Below are 27,580 nucleotides of genomic sequence, written 5' to 3'. Positions count from 1 at the left end.
GACAAAAGATTTATAGCTGGAGTAGTGAAGAAGTGCAAAATTAGTAGAAAATTTCCAACTAAGTGTGGTGAGCTTCAGATCACGTATCCACAGAGGCACATGAAACAGAAGAAATGTCACAGTCAAAAGGCAGGGCAGTAGAAGAAAATGTTCTTTAGCTTTCCTTGTATTGAACTTTAAATAGCTAAGACAGCTTCTAAGTCTCTCTCATGATCCCCTCTCTACCTGAAACCTATTGCCTTTCTGTTTGTGTTTTCACTGTGTGAGCATGTGCCTGCAGTAAGCAAGTGAAAAATCTGGATATGAAGAAAGTGATGACAGACATAGGTGATGCAGAAATGCAATCAGTTTTTCTCCCCTTTCACTACTCAGGAAAGCTATGTCTGTGAAGGCAAATAAATAAAAACAAATATTAGCCAAAATTAGCAAAAAAATGAGAAACATTAACCAGAATTTTACAATACTTTTTCTTTAGGACAGGCAGCAAGATACATGTTCAATCTTTAATAAGCATAAAAAGGTAAATGTTGACTAACTAAATGCATACAAACCTGGTGGGGATCTGACCATGAAGCAGAGCTGAAGAAATATGATTTCTTACTGCTGGCAGAAGAAATGGAAGTGTGGGAAATGGAATTTTTCCAATAATATGGTCTTAGATGGGCATTTTTTTAATCACAGAGTCCTGAAACAAAGATATTCTATGTTTCTTTAGAACAGATAAATGCTTAAATATACCTTTATGACTTACATACCTTTTATCAAATATGATATTATGAAAACCATTGATTTCAGTTTCATACCAGATTACACATATGACTCCTATTGCCTTGTTCTGTAACCTTTATGCTAAAGCTATTGAAAAGAAAAAATATATTTCTCCAGTTTAAAACAAAAAAAAATGAGCTTTCAAATAGAACAAATCAAGAAAAAATGTTACCAATAGTTTGCGGACAAGGTAAGTACAATATTTATAATCAATATTCAAGAAAAGTAACATCTGTTCACAAAACAACTCAGCAAGTCATATAACTCAAGAGATTATATTTTATGGAATTGGCTTAGTATCAGAAGAAAGAGTGATTAACTGTACAAAAGTTAATGTCCAAATTATTTCTGGCACACTGGTTTCTCTCCTTAGCCAGAAAGTTTAACTTCTTTGGTACAAAAGACAGCTGTGAATGTGGGGGTCCAAAACATTTTTATTAATGCACTTATGTACTACCTGATTTTTTCTTTGTTTGTTTTTGTGTGAGGAGCAGTTAACACAAATATGCTTGAGTAAACATATTTTCTACTTTGCATGAACATATTGCATATCACACTTCGAATGTTTAAAAAAATAAATATGGACCTTTGAAAAAATTTGTTGTCTGCGTTGTGTCATTTATGCCCTAAAAGTTAAAAATTTCTGCATAATTAAAACTATCCCTTCCCAAAAGAAAACTATGAGTGCGCAGATGGGAGTGAGTTGACATATTGGAAAGAAGAAGCCCCTCATGTTGATTTTAATGTACAATTTTGAGGCAGAGAAGAGAGGAAGCATAGGGAAGAAATTGCATCTTTGAAAGTTAGCAGAAAACCACTAGAGAGAAGACCTGTTTGGGATATTTTTTCCCCCTTCCTTGAACGTTGCTTTTCAACTTTCTGGAAGAGAGAAACCTGGCTCATTTTGCAAATGCGAAACCAGGCTGCTGCCAGGAATCATTTGCAGGAGTGATTAACAAGACCTGTTTGCTTTAGGAGATTTTCATGGAGGTAAAATGGTATGCATATAATTTTGACACAATCAGATAGTGCACTGTTAGAGTTATATGGCAAAAAAAAAAAGGAAAATAAATAGTCCTTCTCTTTTAAAAGGGTGTCTCATTAGAGCATGCTTATTGTCTTCTCAGCAGATGTGGCATTTAAATGTAGTGAGCTATGGCCAAATGCAGGAAGTAATTCTGAGAAATAAATGCCAGTAACCATCCCAGTTTCCTGAATGGAGGTAAAAGTGGTTTGGCAATATTCACCCAAGAAGATGTTCATTTATGCAGTATCAAAATTAAAGAGAAAAGAAGGGACCGGGTGTGTGTGCTGGTGAAAGTGTAACATGAAAGTAGAATAGACTCTAAAGTTGAAAATGAACTGAAAAATCCCAGGTGGCATCAGCGCACAGCAAGGGACTTTAAGTAGCAGCAAAGGCTGGTGTAAAGGTTTAACTTACACCTTTAGATCTCTGCTCTTAGTGGTGCCAGGTATACTGAAGAAAAAAAAGCCAGAATATTTTAAACTGTTGCTCCAGACATTAATGGGTAAATAGCAAGAAAGAAGGAAGGCAGCTATTTAACTGCCTGAACAGAGGAAATGAACATTAGCTTTTGATGTTCAGCTTCACTTGTTAAATGTGAAACTCTTACATAAGCCCAGAAAAGGCCTGGCAAAGGGTTTAATTAGCAATATAATACTACTTAAAGGACTTTCAAGTTCTACATGGAATTTTAAGAGCCTTTTTACAACTATCAGAGCAAAGTGGAATTTTATTTGAGAACTAGTAGTAGGTAGCATGACAGTTGGAAAATATCTAGAAATGTGGCTGAAAAATAGTCTAATATCTGCCCAGTTGCCAATTCAATTTCATGCCAATTTAACAACAAACTACTATTATGGAAATGTTATTGAAATTAATCTTTCTCTGTACTTAATTTCATTGTTAAACCAACATGTAATAAATAATTCTTTGGATCGAGGTGGAGATTCATATTCATTTTTTTAAAGCTCAACAAATTATTCTCATTGCAAGATAGTATTTGTGAGGAAGATAGTGAACATCCCTTCTGGGAAAAATTGTATTGCTGATAGGAAATTATCTGTAAAGGTTACTGTGTATCATGTGATTTTATCAAGATTTGTATGTATTATATGTAATCATACAAAAATAAATCTCCTGTATCTCTAATTATTTAGGAGATGAATGCACAGGACAAACCTATTGCATGGCCTCCCATCATCATCAGTAGAAGGAATCAGATCTTAGACAAGGGTTGTACAAGTGGGATGACTTTGGACATGCTCCTCTTTCTCTTCTTTTACAGCAAAAGCAGCAACAGAGCCTTGGTTTACATGACTGATTGTTCTGCAGAAGGGCATGAATACCTAGGTGACACAGAATGTATTTGCTGTGGCAAAACTAGTAAAAGAGGCAAGGTATGGGAAAATGCCATCTGAAAATACCAAAATACACCTATTTGGATAATATCTTAATTTCCGTCTTTCAGGATGTCTAAAACTAAAATAAAAAGAAAAGACAAATATTTCTATATGCATATATATATATTATTATTTTGCAAAATCACCCTTTCAGTTTTCTCTGATATATAGGTCAATACAGCTTTGATTAAAGAGAGTAGAAAATTCATAATTTTTGTCTCCAAGGAATAAGGATTGAAAAACAAAGATTAAGCCCCTTGTTTTGCTTTATCTGAAAAGCTGATGGAGTGGTGGAGATGCTCGAATTAATTTGTCTTTGTATATAGCATATGACATAAAAATCATTGAATTTGTTTTCATTATAATACATCTGTATTTTCCACTTCTTTTTATAAAACATTACACTTTACCATTTGAAGATGTGATGCTGCTAGAGATCATGACACATGATCTACATTACTACTCATAATTTAATACTTACTTAAATGTAGCCTAACAGATCTGCAAATTTAACCAGAGAGCAGTAAGAACTGTCATTTCCATCAGGTTCTCTGAAATGCTTCACAATGAAAGCTGATGTAATCTGCAGTTTTTAAGACAGTTAACTATGGGGTTTGTTACTTCAATAAGTTTCCAGAATGAAATCTTCTCTAAGGTGTCACAGTTTGCTCTTTATTTAACTTTTAATAATTCAACAATGAACAAGTTCCCAAAGTCCTTTTATAAAAGCGAAAACATTAGTGTCTAACACAAGGGAATACTGAGCAGAGAGTAAAACAGAGCACCATGTTAGAAGATTGATCTAAAAATATGTTTGTATAGAACCTTAGTGAATTACCCTTATCATAGTAGTTATCTTAAATATTCTAAAACTGGTTTTCCTGAAAATTGTCATGTCCTGGGTTTGTTTATTCTTCAGTAAGGGCTCCTTTCTTTTAATTTGCAGTGAATAGTATTTTACTTCCCGAGAATTCCCTATTTTATACAGTGAGGAATCCTAAAGAATGATAATGGGAACAGTATATGTAGGTAAGTTCAGAAGAGATCCATCACTGTCCAGACCACAGAGCAATATTTCCAGTATTTGTGGAAACTACTGGTGTCTCAGTCTCACTTCAGTGCCTGGTAATGTTATGATGTGATGATTATTCAGGTGAAAAACACCTGAAAGACAACTCAGTCATATGGTCACCAGCTGTAAAAATGTCTGATTAAATATTTTCCTTGCGGAAGACAATCACTTTTCCTAGCACATGAAAAAGCCATGTCTTCAATTATATCTTTTTGAAATATGCCTGAAAACCAGTTACCACTGATTTTATGGCTTCTTTTTTTAATTTTTTTCTTCCAAAATCTAGTAACCTTTTTCATGTGAATGAGGTGGATAAAATATGCATTCAATGAAGGAGAAGATGGATGCCCTACAGTGAGTGCTCAAAACATTAGATTTCACAACTGAATTCTAGACTCTCCTGGAATAAGTATATTGTTAACAATTTTTTCCAAGTCAACTCAAATTCAACAGTAAGAATGGTGCATGCCTCTCATTCTTAGCACTTACCAGTATCCACAGCCAAGGAAAGCTCTCTCTGAGAGCATTTGTGGGTTTGATCTCCTAAGACTGGTAACAACCAGATGAGAGATCTTGCTGCTAAGCCATTATGCTAAAGATGAGACTCATTACTAATGTTATTTTGAAAAGGAAAGCAGTTTTGTTCAGCTTGTAATTCAAAAATACCATTTAAATTACTTTGGCTTTTGTTGAGACCATTTAATTTGTACTAACCATTCACATTATCTATGGTTTTGATTACAAGAGTATTTGAAATCTTGAGACTGAGTGCATTTTCAATTCTAATTTAGAAGATTGCTTCAGACATACTGCATTTCTGAATAAAAGTAACCTAGTGATATTTGTTTTGGCCTTAAGAGTTAAGGATCAAGGAAAGTTAATGAATTAAAAATTAACAGTCAAATGATCAAGTGAATTCAGAGGAGAGCCACAAAGATGATCAGAGGGCTGGAGCACCTCTGCTGTGAGCAAAGGCTCAGAGAGTTGGGGTTGTTCAGCTGCAGAAGAGAAGGCTCTGTAGAGACTTTATAACACATTATAGTATTAAAGGGAGCCTACAAGAGAGATGGAGAGGGACTTTTTTACCAGGACATGTAGTGGCAGGACAAGGGGGAATGGCTTGAAGCTGAAGGAGAGTAGGTTTAGAATAGTTCTTGGGAAGAAATTCTTTACTGTGATGACAAAGAGGCACTGGAACAAGTTGCCCGAAGGAGTTGTGGATGCTCCATCCCTGGAGGTGTTCAGTACTGGTCTGGATGGGGTTCTGTGCAACCTGGTCTAGTGGAAGACATCCCTCTCCATAGCAGGGTGTTGGAACTAGATGATCTGTTGGGTCTTTTTAAACCCAAACCATTCTGATTTTATAAAAGGAAAAATAGAAGAATGACAGCTTATTAAAAAAAAAGGGATTGATAAATAACTAATTACCAACTAATTATTTTTGAAACATAGAATATCAATATTAAAAAGCAAGTCCTTCATAAGTATTTATAATAATTTAAGATTAGCATGTATTGGATTTTTTTTTTAAAAAAGGGTTTTATTTTCCTTTTCAAGTCAAACATGTATGGCACTTTTAATCTATTTTATTGAAGATACATATATAAAAAGCAGAGATTTAGGTGTATATTAAGGAAAAAGAAACAAACACTTTCTTTGAGAAAAAGATGTTTTTCTGAATTATGTAGAAGCATATATTTGACAATGTACCTCACCTCTGTATTGGGTGATTTGCCAAACCTGGATCTGATTTTATCCAGATTTATGAACCAGGAAAATCAATTGCATTGATGTTTTTTGTAGATTTTAAACATAATTTATCCTTCTGAAATATACTTGTTAGGTTTGTATGTATTCATCCAGTAGCTAGTTCACTCTTTGTCAGCGCAAGCGTTCTTGAAATTTAATTCTTGCCTTCCGGGTTTAACCAAATCCCCTAGATGCAATCAGATGATAACCATAATATTCATGAGATTGACGGTACAATGTTCATCTCTGTCACACTTGCTACTCATGTATTTCTTAGTGTGTCTACTCAGACAATCTAGGGAATTTCTTAGAGGAAAAACCTCCACAGATTCTGTTAATATAAATGTATACATATAGTACTAATCATATGCTATACAGCCTCCCTGTGTGATGCACTAGAAGCCCAGAGCTAACACTGAAGTCATACGGACTGGGGGAACTTTTCTGCTTATTGTCTAACGTCAGGAAAAATATGTTTATAGTAAATAATCAGAGGCAGTGGGAAGATGTCTACAAGACTAACACAATCAGAATTAGAAAACTTAAAAAATCCCAAAACCAAAACACTCCAAAAATCCCCAATTCAGAAACATGTTAATTTCTCATTGAATGAGGATTCTTCACTTTGTGTGTCTTCTATTGACTATGGATCACCCAGGACAGAATGGAGATTACATTCAGACCGAATTGATTAACCCGGTACACTTTGCATTTGTATCATACATGAACTGGACATGTAGATATGGAAGGCATGACAATCCTTAGAAACCATGCTGTAGTATTCATCTATGTGCAAATCTCTCAGGAGAAGCTCTCCATATCATGAAGGAACAGAAACTGTTGAAGCTGAGATCTGTTTAGAGGCCTGTCTAAGAGAGCAGTGCTGCCCTTGAAGTACCTGGGTTTGATAGTGACGTTGGTACTCAAGCAGAAGGCTTGCTTAGTGTGAGTTGAAAAAGTAAGGAGAGTAAATTGGTCCCTTAAGTAATATAGAATCCAAGCAGTGCTCGTTTCAGCGAAAAGACCCAGGAAAAAGAACAAAGGATATTTGTTGAGACAGAATAACAGATGCAATTATCTATTTTTTACATAATTGTCATGTCAGATTTATAATTTTATACATTCCCTTTTGACAAGAAGTTGCAGTGACTAGCCACATTATTTTCTTACAGTGCTCAGAAGTAAACTGCCAGTTTCAGGACAGATTTCCTTGTCACAATTGCCTGGAAAAGAAACACATTACCAACTACAGTACAAACGCATACTACCATAAGATTTTAAATTTTTATGTGCATAAAGTGCAATCCAATTTCTTTTCACAACATACTGGTCATAGATTTAAAGTTTTTGGCAATTATAAGATGGGGTTTTTTTTGTTCTGTATTGTCCACAGGATCTCTCTTACAGAGAAATAATAATAAAAAAGGGTTTAAAGATCTCAAGAGAGGTTTGAGAATTTTTTGTATTCTATAAAATTCAAAATTTTCAACAAATAAATGTTTGCATATTGCCTGACCAAACTGGTAAAAAATAAATTGCTTTACTTGTTATTTCCCCACATTTTCTGTGTCTCTAGTGAAGAGCTGGAAATGTCTGTATTTCTGGGGAATGGCACCAGTTGTGACCCAGCTGGTTGTATGCACCCTTTACCTTCCCATGTGTCCTTGCTTTATGGATTTGGTGTTTGAGAAGTCCAGACACTAATGCTCCTAATGATCAGCCATTCTTTTTGACTTTTAGTAACAAGTATTCTCATGCAGTTAATATCAAACAGAACTTTGTGCTCTACATCTGTTATTTCAAAATTCCCATTTTTGAACTCCCCTAGTCTCAAGTAAGTAGTACATTGTCTCCCTTTTTTACTGCCTACAATCTTTTCACCTACTTCCAGGGCCCCATGATGTAAAATGTCATTTTGCCGATCTTCAGTTCCAGTGACAACTTTAATTTTACTGATTTTAATGGGCTTTTCAAATACAATCCCATAGAAGTCTCCAGTAGAAGGAGCTTTGCCCCAGAAGTACTCATCAATGCTGCTGTAAGCCTTGCTTGCCTCATAGTTTTCAAATACATTCATATTGGTGTGCAAGTTTGCAGGTGGGTTGTCAGGAATATCAAACGATTCCTCTTCAAAATCATCATCCTTTAACTTGTTTTCAGCTCCTTTGTAAGATGAGTAGTACCCCATGTGCTGGAACAGAGATGGCTTAAAACGTATCACTTCCTTTTGAGCTAACAGCCCACGAAAGTGGATGAGCAGCCAATCACAAGGCATTTCTTGGTAAAACATCAACAGAAAATGGGCCAGGCGTGGTAGGTCATGAGAATGGTAAAGTTTTCCAATGTACCCCAGCTTGGAAAATTCCAAAGTCACCCAGTAGGATCCTTCTCGTGAGGTAACTACTTTCTTAACAGCAGTCAAAAAATTCTTTGAGCAGCGAACGTCGTCTTCTAGCATCACATAATAGTCAGAAAGATTAGCACAAAAGTTTAGAAGGAAAGCATAATCTACATTTTGTTTTGATCGAAACTTCACACGGTCCTCTGGGTCATTGTAATTCCTCTTAAGGCCATCCAGTACAGGATAGTAATCCTCAGGGACATGAATAACGATTAATCTGCCCGCAATTATATGATGTGCAAACTTCTGTGAAATATCCTGGACCATCCCTTCACACCAGGCTGAGTCAAAATCTGCCAGCTGTACTACCACTGCAATTTCTTTGAGTTCCTCATAGCTTGACTGCTCAAATATGGACTTGATGGTCTCAAGTAAGTAATTTCCCTTTTTCCGTTTTACAGAGGATAGTCCAATTGTAAGATACCCTGTACGAAAGACAAATCAAACAAAAACTGAGTATCTGATATTGGAAAAGATTTCATCACAAAGATATTCTCCAGAGCTGTGTTTATATTAAATAAACCTCGTAAATGGTGAAGACTGAGAAATTTGGTATGTGAACTAATTAAGTTGCATGCAATAAAGGACCTTTATTGCCTTTTCATTAAGAAGTATAATATTGCAAGCAAATAGACATATGGAGACTATTGTGTTAAACATTTGCTTGTTTACTGCCAGTAGTAGCACATTGTGGACAAATGCCAAAGCGATGTGTACATATATGCTTAGTAGACGAAACCACATATACAATGATAAGGCTGTAAATCTGCTAAAAGAAGGGGGATTATGGGGGGATTATGAGGGGCTTATTCACACCATATTTTGAAAGCAAGGAACTACTAAATGCAGCACTTTTATCTTTTTAAGCCCTCTAAATGTCTAGTTACATCTATGCATAACTTCACAGTTTTATGAATTTTGCATGGATAATTTTTTTCTCAGTGTGTTCATTTTCAGGTGAATTTGTCTAGTTTTTCCTTACTAGCAGTTTTTCTTCCAATCCTCTTTCAGGACTCATTGAGCATTTTACTGGGAACACCCTCTTGCAAGATGCAATTTAGATACTATTTTAAAGTAGAAGAGAACTTCTCTCCTTGCTTGTACAAATAGTTTTTAATGCTGTTCATTCTTTCTAGACAGAGATATATCTTATAAGGGAAGAAATTTCATCTCTGCTGTTTTGTAGTCACTGTCATTGCATTTTTACCAGCATTCCAAATCAGGAGGTTTTTTTTCAATATTTGCTAATATATCGCTATTTTTGTAACTTCTGATGTAAAAAAATGTTAAGGCTTCGTAATTGACAGGGTGTACTTAAGTTGAACCTTCCCCAACTTTCTTAAAATATAGTTGTTTGTAAAAGACTGCTCTGATAGTGATTCAGGGTTTCCCTTGAGGTTTAAATCTGCTCAAAATGCAGTTGTACAGTGAAGTACAACCCCCAGAAGTCGTTTACACTGCCTACAGAGCCACAAAATTTTCAAATCTAATTTGAGCAAACTTTATAGCTTTCTATAACTCACACATTATTTTATTTTACTTTTTGGTCTTGGACTTCAGAGCCTTGTTTATATATGTGAAATGATTGATTTGGAACCCAAAGGACACCTGTCTACAGTCTAGGTAAGGCCATATTTCACTTTTAGAGAAAAATGTTGAACCATGTCTGAAATAGGAATAAGTAAATAGTCCATCTGCAGATGGCTGTGAGAAGAATCCTCGTTTACTGTCCCGATAATAGCACAATTCAGCTCCCTTGTTAGCACAGCTAAAGGAACAAGGAGGTCCATTTGCAGCTGCTGGGCCAGCAGGACAGTGGACCTGAAGGGTGTATCTATGCGATGTCAAGCGTACATAAAATTGGATTTACCACTTATATAGAGATTGACAGTATGGTCTCAGAGGGTGGTTGCAGAACACCACCAGCATGTGCCTTGCTTCTGCTTTCTAAAGCATCTTCCTCTTGCCTGGGAGGAGATCCGCAGAAGTATGCTCACACAGACCACCCAGGGGATGCCTGCAGAATATCTACAAGTCAGGTAGTTGGTCAGAAGGTAATCACACTGTGGGGCTATCTCTGCTAGGTCCAGACTAGCAGCCACTCTAGACCAGCCTATGATAGCTGTGCCACTAACTGTCTTGAGATTGTCACCGCTTAACTCAGCCCCTCTTGCCTAGAAATACCACAGGGACTATATGGATTTCACCCCTTTTTAAATTACCTCATTTTGTAACATTCAAATTGAAGTTACTTACTTTTCCTTGGCAAAGGTGTGCCAGCTAGGTAGCGATAGGAAATGTTTATAGATCCTGAGAAATTAGACAAATCTTTAAAACTGTGAACATAACGCTCTGGGTTGAGCTGGTGCGTGGCTGTTTCTCTGATTATTTGCTTGTCCCCTTCCTATTAGCAGAAAAACAAAAGGAACAGAAAAGGGAGAGAGACAGAGAGAAACACATTTGTGAATGCCAGCTAGAGAGGAAACATGGACAGGCAGGTTTCCAAGAATAACATTTTTCACTGTCAGCTTTCGTGAAAGCATGTAGATGTCACCTCATTTATAAAAAACCAACCAAACAAAAAACCCCCAAACCAACAAGAATTACTGAATATCATACATTTTTGGCTACAGAAAATCTACCATAAGCCTTCAGATTACAGTAACAGGAAAAGAAAAAAAAATACTTTGCATAAAACTCTGGAAAGGTAGAAAACTTTAAATTATTGGTTAACAAATACTGTGGTATTCAAAAGAGGGATAAGAAAACATCAGTCAGAAATGGATAATTTTCCCAGATATAGAAGCAGGGGAGATTTAAAAAAAAATGTTTTCAGTGATTAAAAAATCCACCAAAACTGCTGCAAATGAAAGACAAATCCAGATCCTGGCACTGGCTCATTTTGTCATTTTTCTGAGTAGCTTTGACTCAGGTTTGTGATAAGAAGAAATGCATGTGATCAGGCAGACAGCAAAATTTTCTCCGAATTTGGTGAACACTTTTTGATGGTATAGTCAAAAGGTACATTTATCACCCATGCCTCCTCTTCCTGCCTCCTTCTTCAGTTTTTTTCTTCCAAGAGGCTCCCCTAGTCAGAGTAAAGGCACAGAAGGGAAAGAATGGCTTCATCAGTAGTGCCCTATCTATAAGGTCACTTGGGTCTCAGGGAAAATCTCTTCCTTAGTCCTTAAGAAAAGGGAAAATATCTAACAGGTGATGTAGACTGAATTTAAAAGTAGGAATGTTTATTTAATTTCCCTGGTTTGATTTTAGTCTGATGACAGGCACATGTATTTCTTCTGATATATGCAGTATGTTAATGCACTAAAACTTCCTGATCTGTCATTAAATGGGAGCATTGTGTGGTAATAGTACTACTGCTAACAAGAACAACCATAGACACAGTAAACAGCACTCATATTTAATGGCATAAATATTAAAAAATGTGTCAAAAGTATATTTTATAGCACAAAGAAATGTTTCTGTAAACTAATCTTACATTCATTTTAAGTTCATTGTTTTTCTTGCATAAAAGTAGTAAATAATCCGCTTCTGAGCTTAGTAAAGATCTTTGGCAGCCATCCAGGGACATCTACCTGCACTGTTATGCTATTCTGATCTGCGTCTCTTGAGTAATTTCTTTCTAGTGCTTATGTGCCACTTTGCATTTGCTCATAAATTACGAGACGAAGTTTGATGATCAGGTTCAAGATTAAAATGTAACTCAATGATCTAGGAAGAAAATACACCAAAATTCAAGGAGATTTTCCATGAAAAATGTCAGATGGAATAGGCAAAGGGCTGGTCCAAAACTTTCCTTTTTTCAAAACCCTTTCCTTAATATCAAACCATTGTGTCCAGAATGGGTTCCAGAATGGAGTAGCAAAATTCCTTGTTTCATAAGTTTCTGAAATGGAAACTTATTCTGCTGAGGTTTTGCTACACAAAATGTTTAGAAATAGACAATGTCAGAAGAAAATGTTTTGATTTTAACAAGCAAGATATTTAAACTGACCACAAAAATTTTCCCTTTTTTTTCCCCTCTTTAATAAATGCCTTTTGTGACTAACATTTCTTTTTAATAGTTGTTGTTTCATTCCTTTGTTGAATGACAGGCAAAACTGAAATATGGATTTTTTCCAACGATTAAAATCTGTTTCTTCTATCTCTGACTACTATGTAGAGGTCAGTGAAGATGAAGAGTTTGATTAACTCTTCTTGGTTTTATTATCAAGCTTCTTCTGTAACGGTTTTGGCTTTCATCTCTTAACTAACCTCTAACTTACATTCCAGTGTTGGCTGGGAGTTTCATGTGGGTGCCATAGGATAATGTGCCAGGGTTCTCCACACTTTATTGAAGATACTCTGCTCTGCTAAGGATGCTGTGTCCACTACGATGGTGCTATTCTTTGCACAGTGCCCAAAATAGCGATTAGTATTCACAGAAGAGTGCAGAACACAAGCTTCACTTACCATTCACTTAGAGCTCTGAATAGGTATGAAACTCCCCTTGTGCATATTGTGATATCTGGTATATATTAGCTTAGTACCTCTTCAAGATACTTGATCAAATGTAGTTCATAGCTGCAGATGAAGCACCTTAAACTGCTTTTCTAATACACACATATCAGCACTGCATAACTGCATAACCTCTACCCAACATACTTCAGCTATTTTGCCACATGGGCCCTTACTTTCCATCTCTGCTACAAATGCCCTGCAAAAAACAGTGAAGGGATTCTCTGGACGTGTGAGACTCTTTGAGCAAAACCAGAAAGTTTCTCTTCTCCCTTCTTAAGATTTGCCAAAATGAATCTCATTTTAATACTCTAACATTTTGAAAAAGACCACTTGTCTTACATCTGGTGCCAGAGACACCAGTCCCACAACCCCTTGCACAGCCTGCTGCCTGAGACTGGGAAGAACTCTGGGTCAGCTGTCTTCCTTCTACCAGTTGCCTTTAGAAGATAGTCCAGCAGGAGATTGGCTGCAATTCAAAGAGCTCTTGGGGCTCTGAGGACTTTCAGATTCTCATTCCCTGAGGGAAACTTGTTAGCCTGCTGTCCTCAAAAGCTTTCCCCAAGTATATTTCTCCTCACCACAAATGCTGAAATTGCTCATCTTTTACCTCAGCAGAGAAAACACTCCAGACATGGTGTGTTTGGAGCTGTCAGGAGGGTCAGGAAATTTGAAAATAAAACTAAATAAATAAGCTAAAAAGTCAACATCCTAACACACTTGAAAAACACTTGATGGACCATAAAGGTATCAAGAGACCTGGAAGAACTCTCAGGAGACTTGGCAAGAGACTTGGCTGAGAGCTACATGAATGTAAACATGCCAGAACTGTGATGAGAGAAGCAATGAAAGAGAATTTATAAAAGGGGGGGGGGTGGGGGGAAGAGCAAATTAAGAATTAGACATGGAGCCATCTGGGGAGCTGGCAAATAGGACGGGAAAAGATTTCAAAAACAAGCCAAGAGGAACACCATTAGCAGTGATAATAAAAGCACTTTCAGAAACATCTGGGGGACTTTGAAGCAATTAGTGAACAGAGAAGAAACATTAGGGAAAATGCCACTAGGAAAAAAAATGTGATAAGCCAGGTCAAATTTAATCATAACCAAGAAATGCTAAATAAATAAAAGAGTGCAAAACCTTAGTGTTAGACAAAGAAATATGTCTGTAATGGAGTTACATGCTACAAGCATGGATTATCTCTTCAATGGCTAAAAAAAGTACTAACATAGTATTGATATTGTAAATATTTACAATAATTTTATAGTTACTGTTTAATTTTATAATTAAAATATTTTAAACTAAAATAATTACGAATGTATATATGGTTCTGATAAATAATGTAAGTATTTTACTGCTTGTGTATTACACTTCTTGACATACTATTATGTTTCTTTTCAGATGCAAACGAGATCACAATTCACCGTTCAGAATATTGGAAAACCCATGCTGTCCCTGTTCAATTCAAGACAAAGACAGAACTATCTAATCATATCACAACATAACAAATTCAGTTTAGTCATTTTACTATTTGCAAGGTCTAGTTTTTCAGCCACCACGTTCTTTACTGGGCCCAGTCCAATCTCCAAAGAACTGGAAATTCAATCCATTAATCAAGTCTCCAGGGCTTACTTGGCATTCAGCACTGAAACACCCCTAGGTTACATATAAACGGTAGAGTTATGTTCTGTTGTTGGTAGCTTATTTGTTGAAATTCCTAACATCAATATTTGCATTTTTTTTTCAAAATCATAAACTTACATTAGGTTTCATTTATGTCTAATTGTTAATGCTGTAGCACTGAACCTGTCAGACTCAAATCTAAGTAATTTTTTTATTTATATCTAAATTACAAAATGTAAGAAAAACACAAACTAAACCCACTAAAATGAAATTATTTATGCAAGGAGCTTAAAGTAGATGGAATGGGTGTACATTTTCTTTTATAATTTTATTTCTATAATAGCTTTTAATGCAGTATTCAGCGGCGAGATTTGCAGTATATACTGAAAAACGAGCTCTCAGCTCACACAAATAGTTCAGCTGTAGTTTATCTCCAACATTAAAATTAAGGGAAATCCAGAAGTATGGAGAATACAGAGGATATTTTGCCTCAAAGGACACCTCATGGAGATATCTTCATGTTTTACTACATTCATTATCTCCCATACTTCCAACAAACAGTGAGATATTTACTTCTGTGAAAAGGACTGTTAGGGTCTAACTGATGCACACTGTCTGCAGTATATATTAAGAAGATGGTTTCATCATAAAGGACACACTTGGAGGATACTTCACTGCTAATGGTACCCCAACAGGGGAAATTGAAAGAATTATGAAATTTACTGTTTCACTAGGGTGTATCCTGTTTGTTTTTCCAGGATCACTTAACAACTTACCAAAACATAACCATCTTCAATGTATAAGTTCATGAACAGCAAGCAAACAACAAGGATTCCTAAGAATGACACTGCTGATCGTTTCCGCAAGCATCTCATTTTATCAAAATATTTCAAGTTGTGTCTCGTGAAGAACTGCATACTGTCACCTAGGAAAAAAATCACAGTATTACAAGAGTGTTCCACCTGATAATCATGATAACAACTAAACTTGCCTTCAGATGTATCAAATCCCTTCAAACATACATAGACTACACTTTCAGGCAGAATTAATTTCATGTAATTGTTGTCATCCTCAGGTTCAATATACAATCTTAACTATAAACTTTTTTTGTGTGTCAGAAAGGAAAAAGCACATACCCTCTGTTGCACCCATTTTAGGGTGGGCTTATGATGTCACTGTGGCAGGAGTGCATCAACAGTTTAGTTTGCTATGCTTAACTGTCAGATCCCAACTTGGTGGCTAGAGATGATGCTGTGCATTGTTTCCCTATGTACCTGTGTATCCTCCCAAAGACAGGTCAGGCGAACCGGCAAGGACAAAGTTATTGCATGACTAAGTGTTGTTACCTATAGAAGAATTCTGTATACCAGAGCTTCCAGGCACACGTACTTTCCTTGAAGTGAAAAAGCAGTAGCAAGACTGTTCAACATCCCTTAGCCTTGGGCCTCTGTACTAGGATGGAAAAACTCTCAGTGGAGGTATCATTTCCATCTTCAGAGGAAAGGTGGGTGTCTGCCTTAGACCAGACACGTCTAAGCAGAGTATTGGGAAATCCTTACCAACCCTATTAGATAAATCAAATAAGGGTGGCATAGAGAAGGGTGGCATAGAGAAGCCATTCAGCACTTCTGTTCAAGATCAAGACAGAGGACTATCTAGTCATATCACAATGTTGCATATTCATTTTAGTCACTTTAAAACAAAATGAATGCTGTCTTGTCTACCAAATTGTAAGCACTAACCTTAGCACTAACATGTAGGACTGCATGTGTTTGAACAAGATTTGGCCACAAACTAAATATCTCACTGCTCAAACTCTGAGGGATTATTAGCAAAATAATGCATTATAAGATTATTGTTTATATTCTTACTCATATTTTGACAATTTTCCATAGCAATTCATGATTCTTCAATCAGATTTAATATACAGAAGTTATATACAAATGGAGACTTTAAAGCCAGCCTGTGTGAAATAGTTAAAAGCACTACACATGCAATGGTTAAACCCCGCATTTAAATACCTTCATTTTTGAAGTGTTGAACATCTACACTGATACAAAATCGGCCATATTAGGAGTTTCATAAATGATTTGTCATGTCATATAGAAAATTTTCTGTCCTAATAACAGAGCAAATAACAAGCAAAAAATTCAATATATATTTGTTTTGCCAAACTGAATAAACATATTTAACAGTATAAAATATGAGTCCATTAGACTTTGGAAAACCAGGAGGTAAATATATCAAATATTAGTAATACAAATGTTTAACTGCTAGGAATCTATATGAACTGCAGTAAATGGAGGCTGGTTGTACACAGAATGTTTTTGTATTCACTATGTTGAGAATAAAACCGATTTACAGGTTGCATGAAGAAAGAAAAAGGAATCAGTAACAATATAGATTTTTGTCTGTCTTTATTTGGGATGGGCTGAATTACAGAAGCCAGATTATTCTGAAGATGAAAACCCCAGTTTAGATATTATTTTAAGTCACATAGAGGATTTCCTTTTTCTTAGTATCTAAGGACATTGAAAATAAACCTCAGGAAGGAGCTTTTAAGGACATGAATTTCCAAACACTAGGCCTCCCTATACCCCTGCAACTCCTTGTGACAACACTGTGATTGCTAGTTGTCCGTGGATTCCAGCAGGGTGTTGTGGAAATGAAAGGTTGCCCCTGTTTTAGAAAAGACTGTGTTACAACTACAATTTGGGTTTCATTTTTGTTTATTTCCCTGCCACCTCCCACCCCCTCTCTTCTCCCCTGCCCTCTCCCTTCTTCTTCTCACAGTACAATTACTGATTTTCAAACCACTACACTCTTTTAAAAAACAATCAGAGGATCATTGGATGAATTAAATACTGACACTTCTCAGACAGAGGCATTAACTATCCTGACTATTGAAAATGGAGGTAATCTGGGTTAGAGTGCTTGCAGTCACTGTCAGTGACTTAGCTCTAAACCTTATCGATTGGGGTTTTTTTTGAAAAACTTGGAAATAAATAAATGTGTTTTTTTCAGTCACAGGATGAATGCATATGTCATATTTGCTGGCTGGACTGTGGTGTTACACAGGTCCCTCATCTTTCCTCTGAGCTGCCTGTCTGAAGTCCCCAAGGGTGAGGAAGAGGCTTAGAACTATATTTGCTGGTCATACTGTAGTAGATAATTCCCATGTTGGATTAGGAATAAAAATAGAGGGAATTACATAGGTGAGGCTAGAGGAACATAAGACTGTCATGACTAAAACTGACGTACAGAAAGAGGAGAGCACAGTAAGTCATCACTCAGAGGACATCTGCATTCCTCAGGCTAGTTTCTCACAAAGCCATTACATCACTGTTTTATACGTGGAAACAGCTGAAAGCTAAACATTGTGCCAGAGAGGGTTTTTTGTTCATCAGATCTATTGGTAGGTCCGTACCAACTAAAGACACGGCAGGGAAGGACGCCCCAAGGGGGGCGCGCCCCGGTACAGCCCGTCACGGAGGAGGCTCTGACACCGCTGCGACACCAGGTGGCAGCGCGGGCTCGCCCCTGCCAGCCCCCAGCTCGTTCCTCAGCACAGTCCTCCCGACACAGTCCCCCCAGCCAGTTTGTCTGAAGGTGCTGCTTGACATCCTCGTGCTGTAAGCATTTAGCTCAGAACACACCCAGAATCACACATACGTACATGCAGAATTCCTTACTTCTTCCCAGAGCTGCTGCCTCTTGCATCTCTGTATCCAATCTTTGGATTGATTTGTGGAACGCTGCACCAGTGAAATTTGCGCAGAAAAAAGGGTAAATCTTGCCTTTTTTTTGCAAGTAATGTCTGTCACCTTTTGAAAAATAGTCTCAGAACTTCCTGCAGTGAGACCCCTGGTGTTCTTTAAGACATTTGAGCAGAATATTCACCATTACTAAAAATGTTTGACTTTCATATTGAAGAAAAGGCTTTCAATTCATAATTCAATTCTGAAGGCACAGCTTTGCTTGAAGACTTTATGCCTTCATTATTCATGCACAATTAAGTAGCTATCAGGATGGTATAAATGCAATTTGTTTCATAAATCTGGCATTAAGCAGTTAAACAAAATAATTAATTGACATGTATGAATTATAAATCTTTTCCTTTCTAAATGAGATGTATTGCTTTCCTCAGTCTCTAGATGTATGTGTTCCTATCAGACATACATGTGCAGTTTTAAATGGTCATGTGAAATTATAATTCCTTTGACTTACTAAAATGATACACAGTGAAGAGGTGGTGAGCTGAAAAATGCAATGGCATACCTTTACAGTGTGTAGAGGCTGTTCTTTATAGGATCTACAAAGGTATGAAAGCTGTGTAAAAGGTTAAAAATTGATTTTTACACCGTGTGAGGTTTTCTCTTGCAGAATTTGTAGCACTCAGAAGAATTTTAACATTTTTTATAAAAGTAAGTCCCAAATGACCATTCAGAAAGAGTCTGTTGTTAATAAACTAAGTCCTAGAAGCCAAAGAATTAAATTATTTAAATTTATGTCTATTTAAATTTTAAAACAAATTTCAATTTGGATTTCAATATGGCTATTCCCAAGAGGAAAAAAATTACATAAAGCAAGATTTTTTTCCTTATTTTCCTCTTTTCAGAGTAAAAGATTTTTTGCCATCTGTAGAATAATTTCTCTAGGCCTCATTCTTGCACACTCACTGTGGTAAACCATTTCATATTTGATCCATTCTAATTCTTCATCACTTTCTGATAATACTAGGGATTTGTGCTTTGTCCTGCTTTCAGGGATTATCATTTGCTTTCCTGACATATTTCCTCCAGAAACAGATACAGAAAAAGGCCCTGTGATGTTACTTTACCCTTAAGGATGCCAACACGAGTTAAGGACTTAGCCTTACCTGACAAGTACAGTGAATCTGCTTCTATCTACAGCTGTACAGGGATGGACCAACAAAGTAATCTTTGTATTATATTCTGGTCTGCTTGAGTGCTGTGCTGCAGCAGCTCAAAAAAAAGTTGCTTATTTGCAGAGGCACTGATGGCTGTCAGAAACGGCGACTGAATTATTTTTATATTTTAACATTTCCAAATAAGACATGTAGCTTTACCTGCCACTGTAGAGTCCATATTCCAAGAGGTAGAGCTAATCCACTGCCACATTATTATATGAGATAACATACAAAAATAACATGATTGGATTATTAAAACCCCTGTGAACTTTATTGTAATCCATGATTTGACCGAGACACTCAGAAGCAGCCACTTCATTCCTCAGTTTTCTGACACACCATTCCACCAGTCTGCTAGTGAACTGCTTTACTTGCAGTTCTTAATGCTCGTCCAATGTGGTTTTCAGTTTTTTTCTTTTTGGAAGGCTGCACACAATACCTCAAGGGTTGCATTCAGTTATCTTTATAGAGTTGCAAAGGAAACACTTTCAGAAAAAAAAAAAAAAAAAAGGAAAAAGCCCCAAACAAAGCAGATTTTTTTACATGGTTTTTACATGGTTATAATTACATTTTGCATGGGCCATGGTTTTCTTATACAAGATTAAAAAACCAAATCCTGAATTGTGATGTAGATTTGAGCTATAGAGGGTAGTTTACTAGAGAATCATAATGGATAGGCTATTCCATAGGGCTCAGACAGACTCCCAACCAGACTCACTGTCTGCCTTGGTGAAAGCCTGAATATACATATAAAACATTTAAGGCTGACAGACAGGATGTTCGCTGTCACTGGCAGCAGGGAAATAAAAACTGGTCTGAAGGAAAGGAAAGTTTAACTCAGAATGAGGCTAACAAATTCAGAGGGTAGAGCTCAGGTTTTAAACTAGCCATAAGTAGATTGTGTGGCTACACATGCTTAAAATAAATGGTTTAAAGATTATCATATGGTCTGAAATCTAGATTCTAGATACAGGATGTTAAATAATAGAGATGTATTAGTAGGCAGATTACTCAAAATTGACACTGATAAAAGGATGGGCAAAAGAAGTAGGTTTTAAAAAGAATTTGAAAGGCATATTGATCCTTGATCCACAGAAAGTGGGAGATTACTTCAAACACTAAATAGCATACAGATATAGACAGACCCCAACAATTTTAGAAAAGGGATGAAAGTTTGGGAGGAAAGAGATGATTCAGCTAAGGCAAGTTACTGAACAGTACAGAAAAGCAAAGAGCTTAAATTCAAAGCAGGTGTTGGTGGATGAAGTGTCTTTCCTGTCTGACAGCTTCAGAGTGATAGAAAACGGAGTCACAAAACTCTGGCTGTAATGCTCTGAGCATTTTTTCTGGCATGGAGGAGTCAAGTATAATCAAGGGGAAGAGATGACTAAGAAGTGTGAAGTTGCATTGACTTAGATGGTAAAGCACGATCTAATCCATCACTGGATTAGATGGTTGTATACCACTGGATATATTTTATCAAGTAAATTGTAGTGTAAAATATGGGGTTTAGAAAAATGATATAGACAGTGAGTTAATGTCATGTGGAAAAAGCCTGGAAGATAAGAAAAAAAAAAAAAAAGAAACCCAAAGAAACCTGAAATAACGCTGAATTTCTGTTCCACAGAGACAAAGCAGAGAGCCAAATAAAACAACATGGCCATGAAGAGGGAAGAAACAGATAACTGTGACATTGGGGAGAGTGAGATTAGAAGCTTTTAGAGATACAGGAGTGGGGTATAAATCTGCATCAGAAATACAAGGAGAAACCCTTGTGTGTGGAAGATAGCACTGGGCACCATTCTGAGGAAAGAATTTTTAGAAAGATGAGGATAGACATCGAGTTACATATATATCCATTAGATTTTAGCCATTGATTTATCAATAATGAAAGGAATGCATGGACACAAGTGCTGATAGATTCAACAGAAAATAAAACTTTAGTAAACTGTTGTCACACGGTACATTTACGCAGTATGAGAGTACTGGGATTATCAGAAGCTACAGGCTATCAGATAAACTAAATTCCTTGAGTCTATTAGGGACCAGCCCGAATAAACTAGAGTGACATCCTGGTATGAAGATACCTCAGCTCTCAGTCCCTTCACCCAAAGCACAGACTATATGAGCTAATGTCTCAGCAACACTTACTCTGTGTTAACTTACACCTCAATGTTCCACAGCCTTTAAGGTTTAGAGCTAAGAGCTTGTCAAGTGCCATGGACAACCCTGTTTTAATAGAATTGCACTGAGAGAGAGAGAAACATTTTTTTGGTATGAAAAAAAAATGACTAGAGGTGTTTGTCCAAAGCCAGCTAATCTTGATGAAAAGAGTTTCATCTGATTCTGATGAAATCAGTTCATGGTTTTCTCTACAGCACACTCTGTAGCCTCACATAATAGAAAGGTGAGTGGCTGTTTCAGAGAACTGCAAAATCACAGAAAGTTTGAGGCTGAAAGGGACTTTCAGAAGTCCTCTGTCCCACTCTCCACATCTGTGTAATGCTGCCTGGAACCAGGTGCTCTCGGTTGTGTCCAGACAGCTTTTGAATATATGCAAGGAGTGAGAGCCACACATTCTCTGGGCAGCATGTTCCAGTGCTCAGTCACCCTACAGTAAAATACTGTTTTCTGATGTTCAGAGGGAACCTCCTGTGTTTCAGTGTGTGCCCATTTCCTCTGGTCCTGTCACTGGGCACTGCTGTCTCTGTTTTCTTTCTGTGTCGTTTATTCAGGTATTCATATACAGTGTAAGATTCCATCTGCACCTCATCTTCTCCAGACTTAACAGTCCCAGCTGTCTCAATCTTTTCCTATAGCAAAGATGCTCCAGTCCCTTAAACATCCTCGTGGCTCTTGCTTAGACTCTCTCTGGTATGTCCATGTCTCTCCTTTACTGGGGAACCTGGAACTGGGTACAACGCTCTAGGACTGGTGTCACCAGTGCTGAGTACAGCACAGCCCTTGACCTGCTGGCAGTGCTTTGTCTACGGAGCCCAAGATACCATTTACCTTTGTGTGAGTCAGCACAGGCAGGATGCAGGAACAAACATAAAAATATCAACAAAATAGACAGAGTATGTTTATTTTTGTTACTCCACCAGCTGGGGATCCTCAAAACAGCACCCAGGTACACAAGCAGAGATGCAGGCACTGCAGAGCTTGGTCCACACTAGGGGGTCACTGAACCTACTGGTTTTGCCTGTGTATCAGGGATTTGCAGAGGCACAGTTTACCACTGTGCTTGATCTTTCTTGCATCAGAGAATAAATCTCCAGAATGTTTGATAGGGTGCCTCTAAGCCTATCACAGGCCTATATTATCTAAACACAGATGTTCTGCTTGTCAAACACACAAGGCTAAACAGCAATTAATATAATATATGTGGTTTTTGACACCCCAGCTGTAAGTCACTTGAGTGTGTGTTTACAATACTCCTTGCCAATCTTCTGTTATTTCCCCACAGTCTTTGCTGCAAGGGCAAATTACTGGCTCTTCTTCAAATTCATGTTTACTGTCGCTGCCAGGTCCTTTTCTGCTAAGCTGCTTTCCAGTTGGGTGGTCCCCAGCATATACTGGTGTATGGGGTTGCTATCAGTGCAGGATTTTGAACTTCTCCTTGTTGACACTTAAGGTTTCTCTCAGCCCATTTCTCCAGCCTGTCAAGGTCCCTTTGAATTGCAGCACAACTCTGTGGCATATCAGCCACTCCTCTCAGGTTTGTGTCATCTACAATCATTTAGTTATTTGTAAACCTGATGTGGACAAAAAAACCCTCAACTAAACAAACCAAAGAGCCTCCATGCAGTTGTATATATGTGTGACTGGTATCAACCTATCATTTGACATAACCTTAACCCTAAAGAGGGTTCTAGGGACTGAGTTGTGACAAAAATTCTCCATCCTCTTCTTGCTTCACAGTGTTTGTGGCTCGTCAGAAGGCAGCATTACCAGAGATGCACAATGTTGAGGGATTTTATCTGATCAGGAACAAGTGATAGTGTTTGTGATAAGTAATCACTTCTGAGGAGATACTCTTGGTGTTGAAAATAATGGACCTATGTCAAGTATTGAACAATGTTTTACCTGGCATCCTTACATATTGTTTCACAGAGATTACATAATTATTTGAATTTGGGGGATACTGACAAGATCAAAAAGTAAATACTTTTTTTACTGGGTGACTTCCAAATATTTTTATTACATTTTTTTTATTAATTTTTATTTTTTATTTTTTATTAATGGCATGGTTGGGTCCTTTACCATCTACTTAGACTAGGTTTAACTTTTTCAGAAGAGTAAAAAAGTCCTTTTAGAAAGTTGGCTAACTTCTAAGGGGCAACTCTCAAACTCATGAGATTCTACCATATAATTGGATATTTGCACAAAGCCATGTATCTGTGGAGGTCATGGTACCCCTGGGAAATAACGTAAAATAATTAGAAAATTAAATGCCAGAAAATTTGTTTTCACTGGCCATACTACTAATCTCTTTCTAAGATAAGAGTTTCATTAAGGCTTTCCAATGAGCACCCAGGCACCAGCTTCCTGATCAATAAAATAACTCATTCTACAGAGAAGGCTTAGAAAACTATGGATGGGGGTGTGTGACCAACAATTGGCTTATTATTTAAAAAAGAAAAAAAGAACAAAACACACTTCAGTAAATTTTGATGAATAACCATATATAAAATGAAACAAATTCTTTATAAAATGCTGTTATTTGTCACTTTTAATTTTTCTTTTAACATTTTGTGTCTTCATCTATAGTCACATAAAAAATATAATTTTGATAATTTTTTTCCAATAGGAGCAATCCAGTGTGTGGACAAAACACATCCAAAATTAGTCATCTTCTGCTTTGACTCTGCAGTCAAGCTAACTAGCAGAAACACAACTTATATCTCCAAAGCTGTTCAGGTGTTCAAAAACCAGTAGTCTTGCTTGCATTAGTTTGGTTTTTAGCAAGAAAGAACTAAAATAATTTTTGCTGTTGAGTGGACTGTGTTATTTATGGAACAGTCTGGCCTTGATCTATTACATTAATTGATGTTGACTGTGCAAGGAAGGAAGATGGTCTTAGAGGTACCTAAAATCTGCAACATTATCTTGTACTCTAATGCAATATGATCATGCAAGCTAAGCAGGATGTGCAGTGGGAGGAGTAAATAGCTGCTGTTGCCAGAATCAGCACTGCTTTTGCCTTCTGAGTTAATATTAGTTTAGAGACCTTGTGAATAAATCCTTCATAGAAAGGAAACAGACCAGGTGCACTAGCAGCTTTCAATTGCCATGATGATGAATTCAACTTTAATCATCAGATTTCCCACAGACTTCATAAAAGTGAGTCTAGGCAGAGTGAAGAGGCCTTGGATGAATAGCTACATGCCGAGCTAACAGGCATTTCAGATCCATGAAACTGAGGAGCATGGGATTTCTGCAAGCACACTGACTTATCTAAAGCTGAGTTCAGTGAGCAGGGCCATGCTGCCCTTTATCTCTGTGACCTGTCAAGTAAAACTAGTTCCATTTGAGAAGGGAACATCTCTCCAAAGCCTGTGCCTGTGGAAATCTCTGCTATTCAGCTGAAGCCTGATTTCATTGAACTGATGCACCATTATTCAAAGGGATAGTGGTGAAGGAGAAGGTGTTACTACTTCTGTCTTGTAGAAGATTAGTTTCCCATTTTTCTAGGAGATGTTTAATTCATTTTACTTTTAGCTTCAATTTATGTTTTATTAGCATTACGTTTGGTGGGATCTGTTAGGTTGTGCCTTGGATAATTTTGTAACCTAAGCAAAAAACTTTCCCCCTTGCCTTTCTTGAAAACAAGACAAAACAAACCAAAACAAAAAAACATCAACAAAGTATCTGGATGATATACTCAACCTGTCATGTGTGCCAAATAGGCTTTTTTATCCTTGCCACACAGAAAACTTGATGATCAATAAAGGCTTAAATTACTTTTTCTACTATTCTATATTTCAGTTATTATAAATAAACTCAAGTCATGGCAATAATAATACTATTGGTTATCAAGGTTTCTAATACAAAAAATATTTTTGAATTCCTTATTTTTCCAAATAAATTGTTAAATAATCAAAGTTTAGTAGCAGAAGGTGAATAAATCTTTAATAAATGTATTTGATGTTTTTTTCTTGAGTGTTTTAAGATAAACTTCCAATCCACTTTTCCTCTGAAGAAGCTATTAAATATAGCTTCACATTAGTGACAGAAAACTCTTTTATGTGTCTTAAATTATATCAATATATAAAAATATGGTTACTAAATAAACCAGATATTTCAATTAAATTCAATACATGGACAGGAAGGAATTTCTCACTTTATGGTCAAGAATAAGCTCAATAAATCTAAATGTGCACTTTCAATATCTGTTTTTCTCATTTTTACAATGCCAGCAGCTACAGTGTAGTTTGGGAAGAAAAGAGAATTTTAGAGTTTGGGGAAAAAGAAATGCTATAAAAGAGTTTCTCACTAGAAAAACTGCATTCCTTTGCAAGTACAGTTCAAATTAGACCAACTGACAAGTTAAAATTTTAGTTGGACCTATGTACTAGGAGCAAAGTGTAGCATTTTTACTGAGAAGAAAAACAACCAGAATATCCACGGTATCTTAAATAGAGTAAAATAAAAAGAACAGAAACAAAATCTCCATGGCAAGGAAAAAATAATTTCCTTTTTATTCTCTATTTTACATCACTTCCCAAATTTGTCCTTTGTAGGTACACTAGCTTTTTAAATAGCTCCTAAAATGCAGAAATAAGTTTAATGGTGAGTCTTATGTAATGATGTGCGTTCCACTTTGCTCAAACCGGTTCCTTTAGAGCACCAACCTTGCAATATCCTTTTGAATCACCTTCTGTAGAGGGTTCTCACCACCAGTGATATTACAGAGAGCTCAGGGAAAATAACAGTCTAACTCAGCATTGGCAAGAAACACTGTTGTAAACACTCATAAAATCTCAGTACCCTCTGTTTTTCTAATGAATTACAACGTAAATAGATTTAGTGAACCTTAAGGACAAGAGACATGGCACCTTTTCAAATAGGGCTTTCAGGAATGACTACAGCAGAAGAACACATAATAACTTTATTGATAGATGCACAAAGTTCCTGAGGCGATACTTTCAGGCCACTCCTCCACTACTGATTGTTGGGTGTTATGCCCATTGGATGTATGCCCCATTGTTTGAGAACTCATTGGAGTTGTGCTTCGTTGTCTTAAAATGGTATTTGCTTGGCCAAACACGGACACTGGTGATGTGAGTGCCTGAGCTAGTCCCACTTGGTCTCCATTTATAGCCAATGAAGAAAAGTAAGTATTTCTAAACTGTCATTCGTCTCACTAAAGGACAATTTTCTAAAATATATCAGATGAATTGTGCCTCAAAAATGCTCATTTCTCTTCACTGGCTACAAAAATAGCCTGAGATGTCATACTCAGTTATAGGTACCCAAAGGAACGAATTCCTTTCACATTCCCTTAGTAATTTCCTTTCGCTTCCTTTTTAAGGACAGCACATAAACAATAAGCTGCTGTCTCTATCTCCAAAACATGGAACTACAGCACAGACCTGCACATATCCTCAGCACAGAAATGTCTTAATTCTACAATAACACAAGGTCACATCCTCTATCATCCCCATCTATGGCACTATGGCTGGCACATCTTGTCTGCAGTAGACAGCTACAAGTTTGCTTCCGTTAAAAATCTTGAGTGTGCTTGTCTGTCCCAAGATAGGTCCCTCTGTGCATTTCACAAACCAGTTGTCCAGGTATCAGACTCTGCTGCTTCCCCCTGGCTTTAGCCAGAACATGATTTTGCTGCTTCTAGAGTTTCTATTTAATAGATTCATCACAGTACAGCACAAAGCAGACAGACTATTACCTGTATGCCACACAGTAAGTAATTAATAGCTTTACTGCAGGATATATGAAAGTTGCAAGAGATACCCATTGAAGAGCTTAACAGCCATAGTGGACTCATGCCATTAAGTTGTGTTAATGGGGGAACAAATTTCAGGTGGAATAAATTTTCTGTATGGCAGGACAGTAAGTCAGAGAGCTGTTTCAT

At 36.8% G+C, this 27,580-nt stretch overlaps 1 protein-coding gene across 9 annotated transcripts in view; it reads right to left on the bottom strand.

Annotated features, from left to right (window-relative positions):
- Positions 1-1,029: 1,029 nt before the first annotated feature.
- The window catches only part of MGAT4C (MGAT4 family member C), a 339,257-nt gene continuing 312,706 nt past the window's right edge, over positions 1,030-27,580 (bottom strand). For 7 of the 9 annotated variants that reach the window (XM_032107337.1, XM_032107343.1, XM_032107338.1 and 4 more), the window contains 3 exons: positions 15,332-15,480; positions 10,671-10,818; positions 1,030-8,839 (listed from right to left, as the gene is read on the bottom strand). In XM_032107337.1, coding sequence (XP_031963228.1) covers positions 7,683-8,839; positions 10,671-10,818; positions 15,332-15,480 — 1,454 coding nt within the window. In that variant the 3' untranslated portion in view covers positions 1,030-7,682. Of the gene's footprint in view, positions 8,840-10,670; positions 10,819-15,331; positions 15,481-16,576; positions 22,092-27,580 lie in introns of those variants that run through there. The other 2 variants (XM_032107341.1, XM_032107345.1) reach the window with 2 other exon arrangements.

The sequence above is a fragment of the Corvus moneduloides genome, chromosome 4, assembly GCF_009650955.1.
Source record: "Corvus moneduloides isolate bCorMon1 chromosome 4, bCorMon1.pri, whole genome shotgun sequence".
Lineage (NCBI taxonomy): Eukaryota > Metazoa > Chordata > Aves > Passeriformes > Corvidae > Corvus > Corvus moneduloides.
Note: the sequence above shows the minus strand (reverse complement) of the source record. Positions and strands in the feature narration are given on the sequence as shown.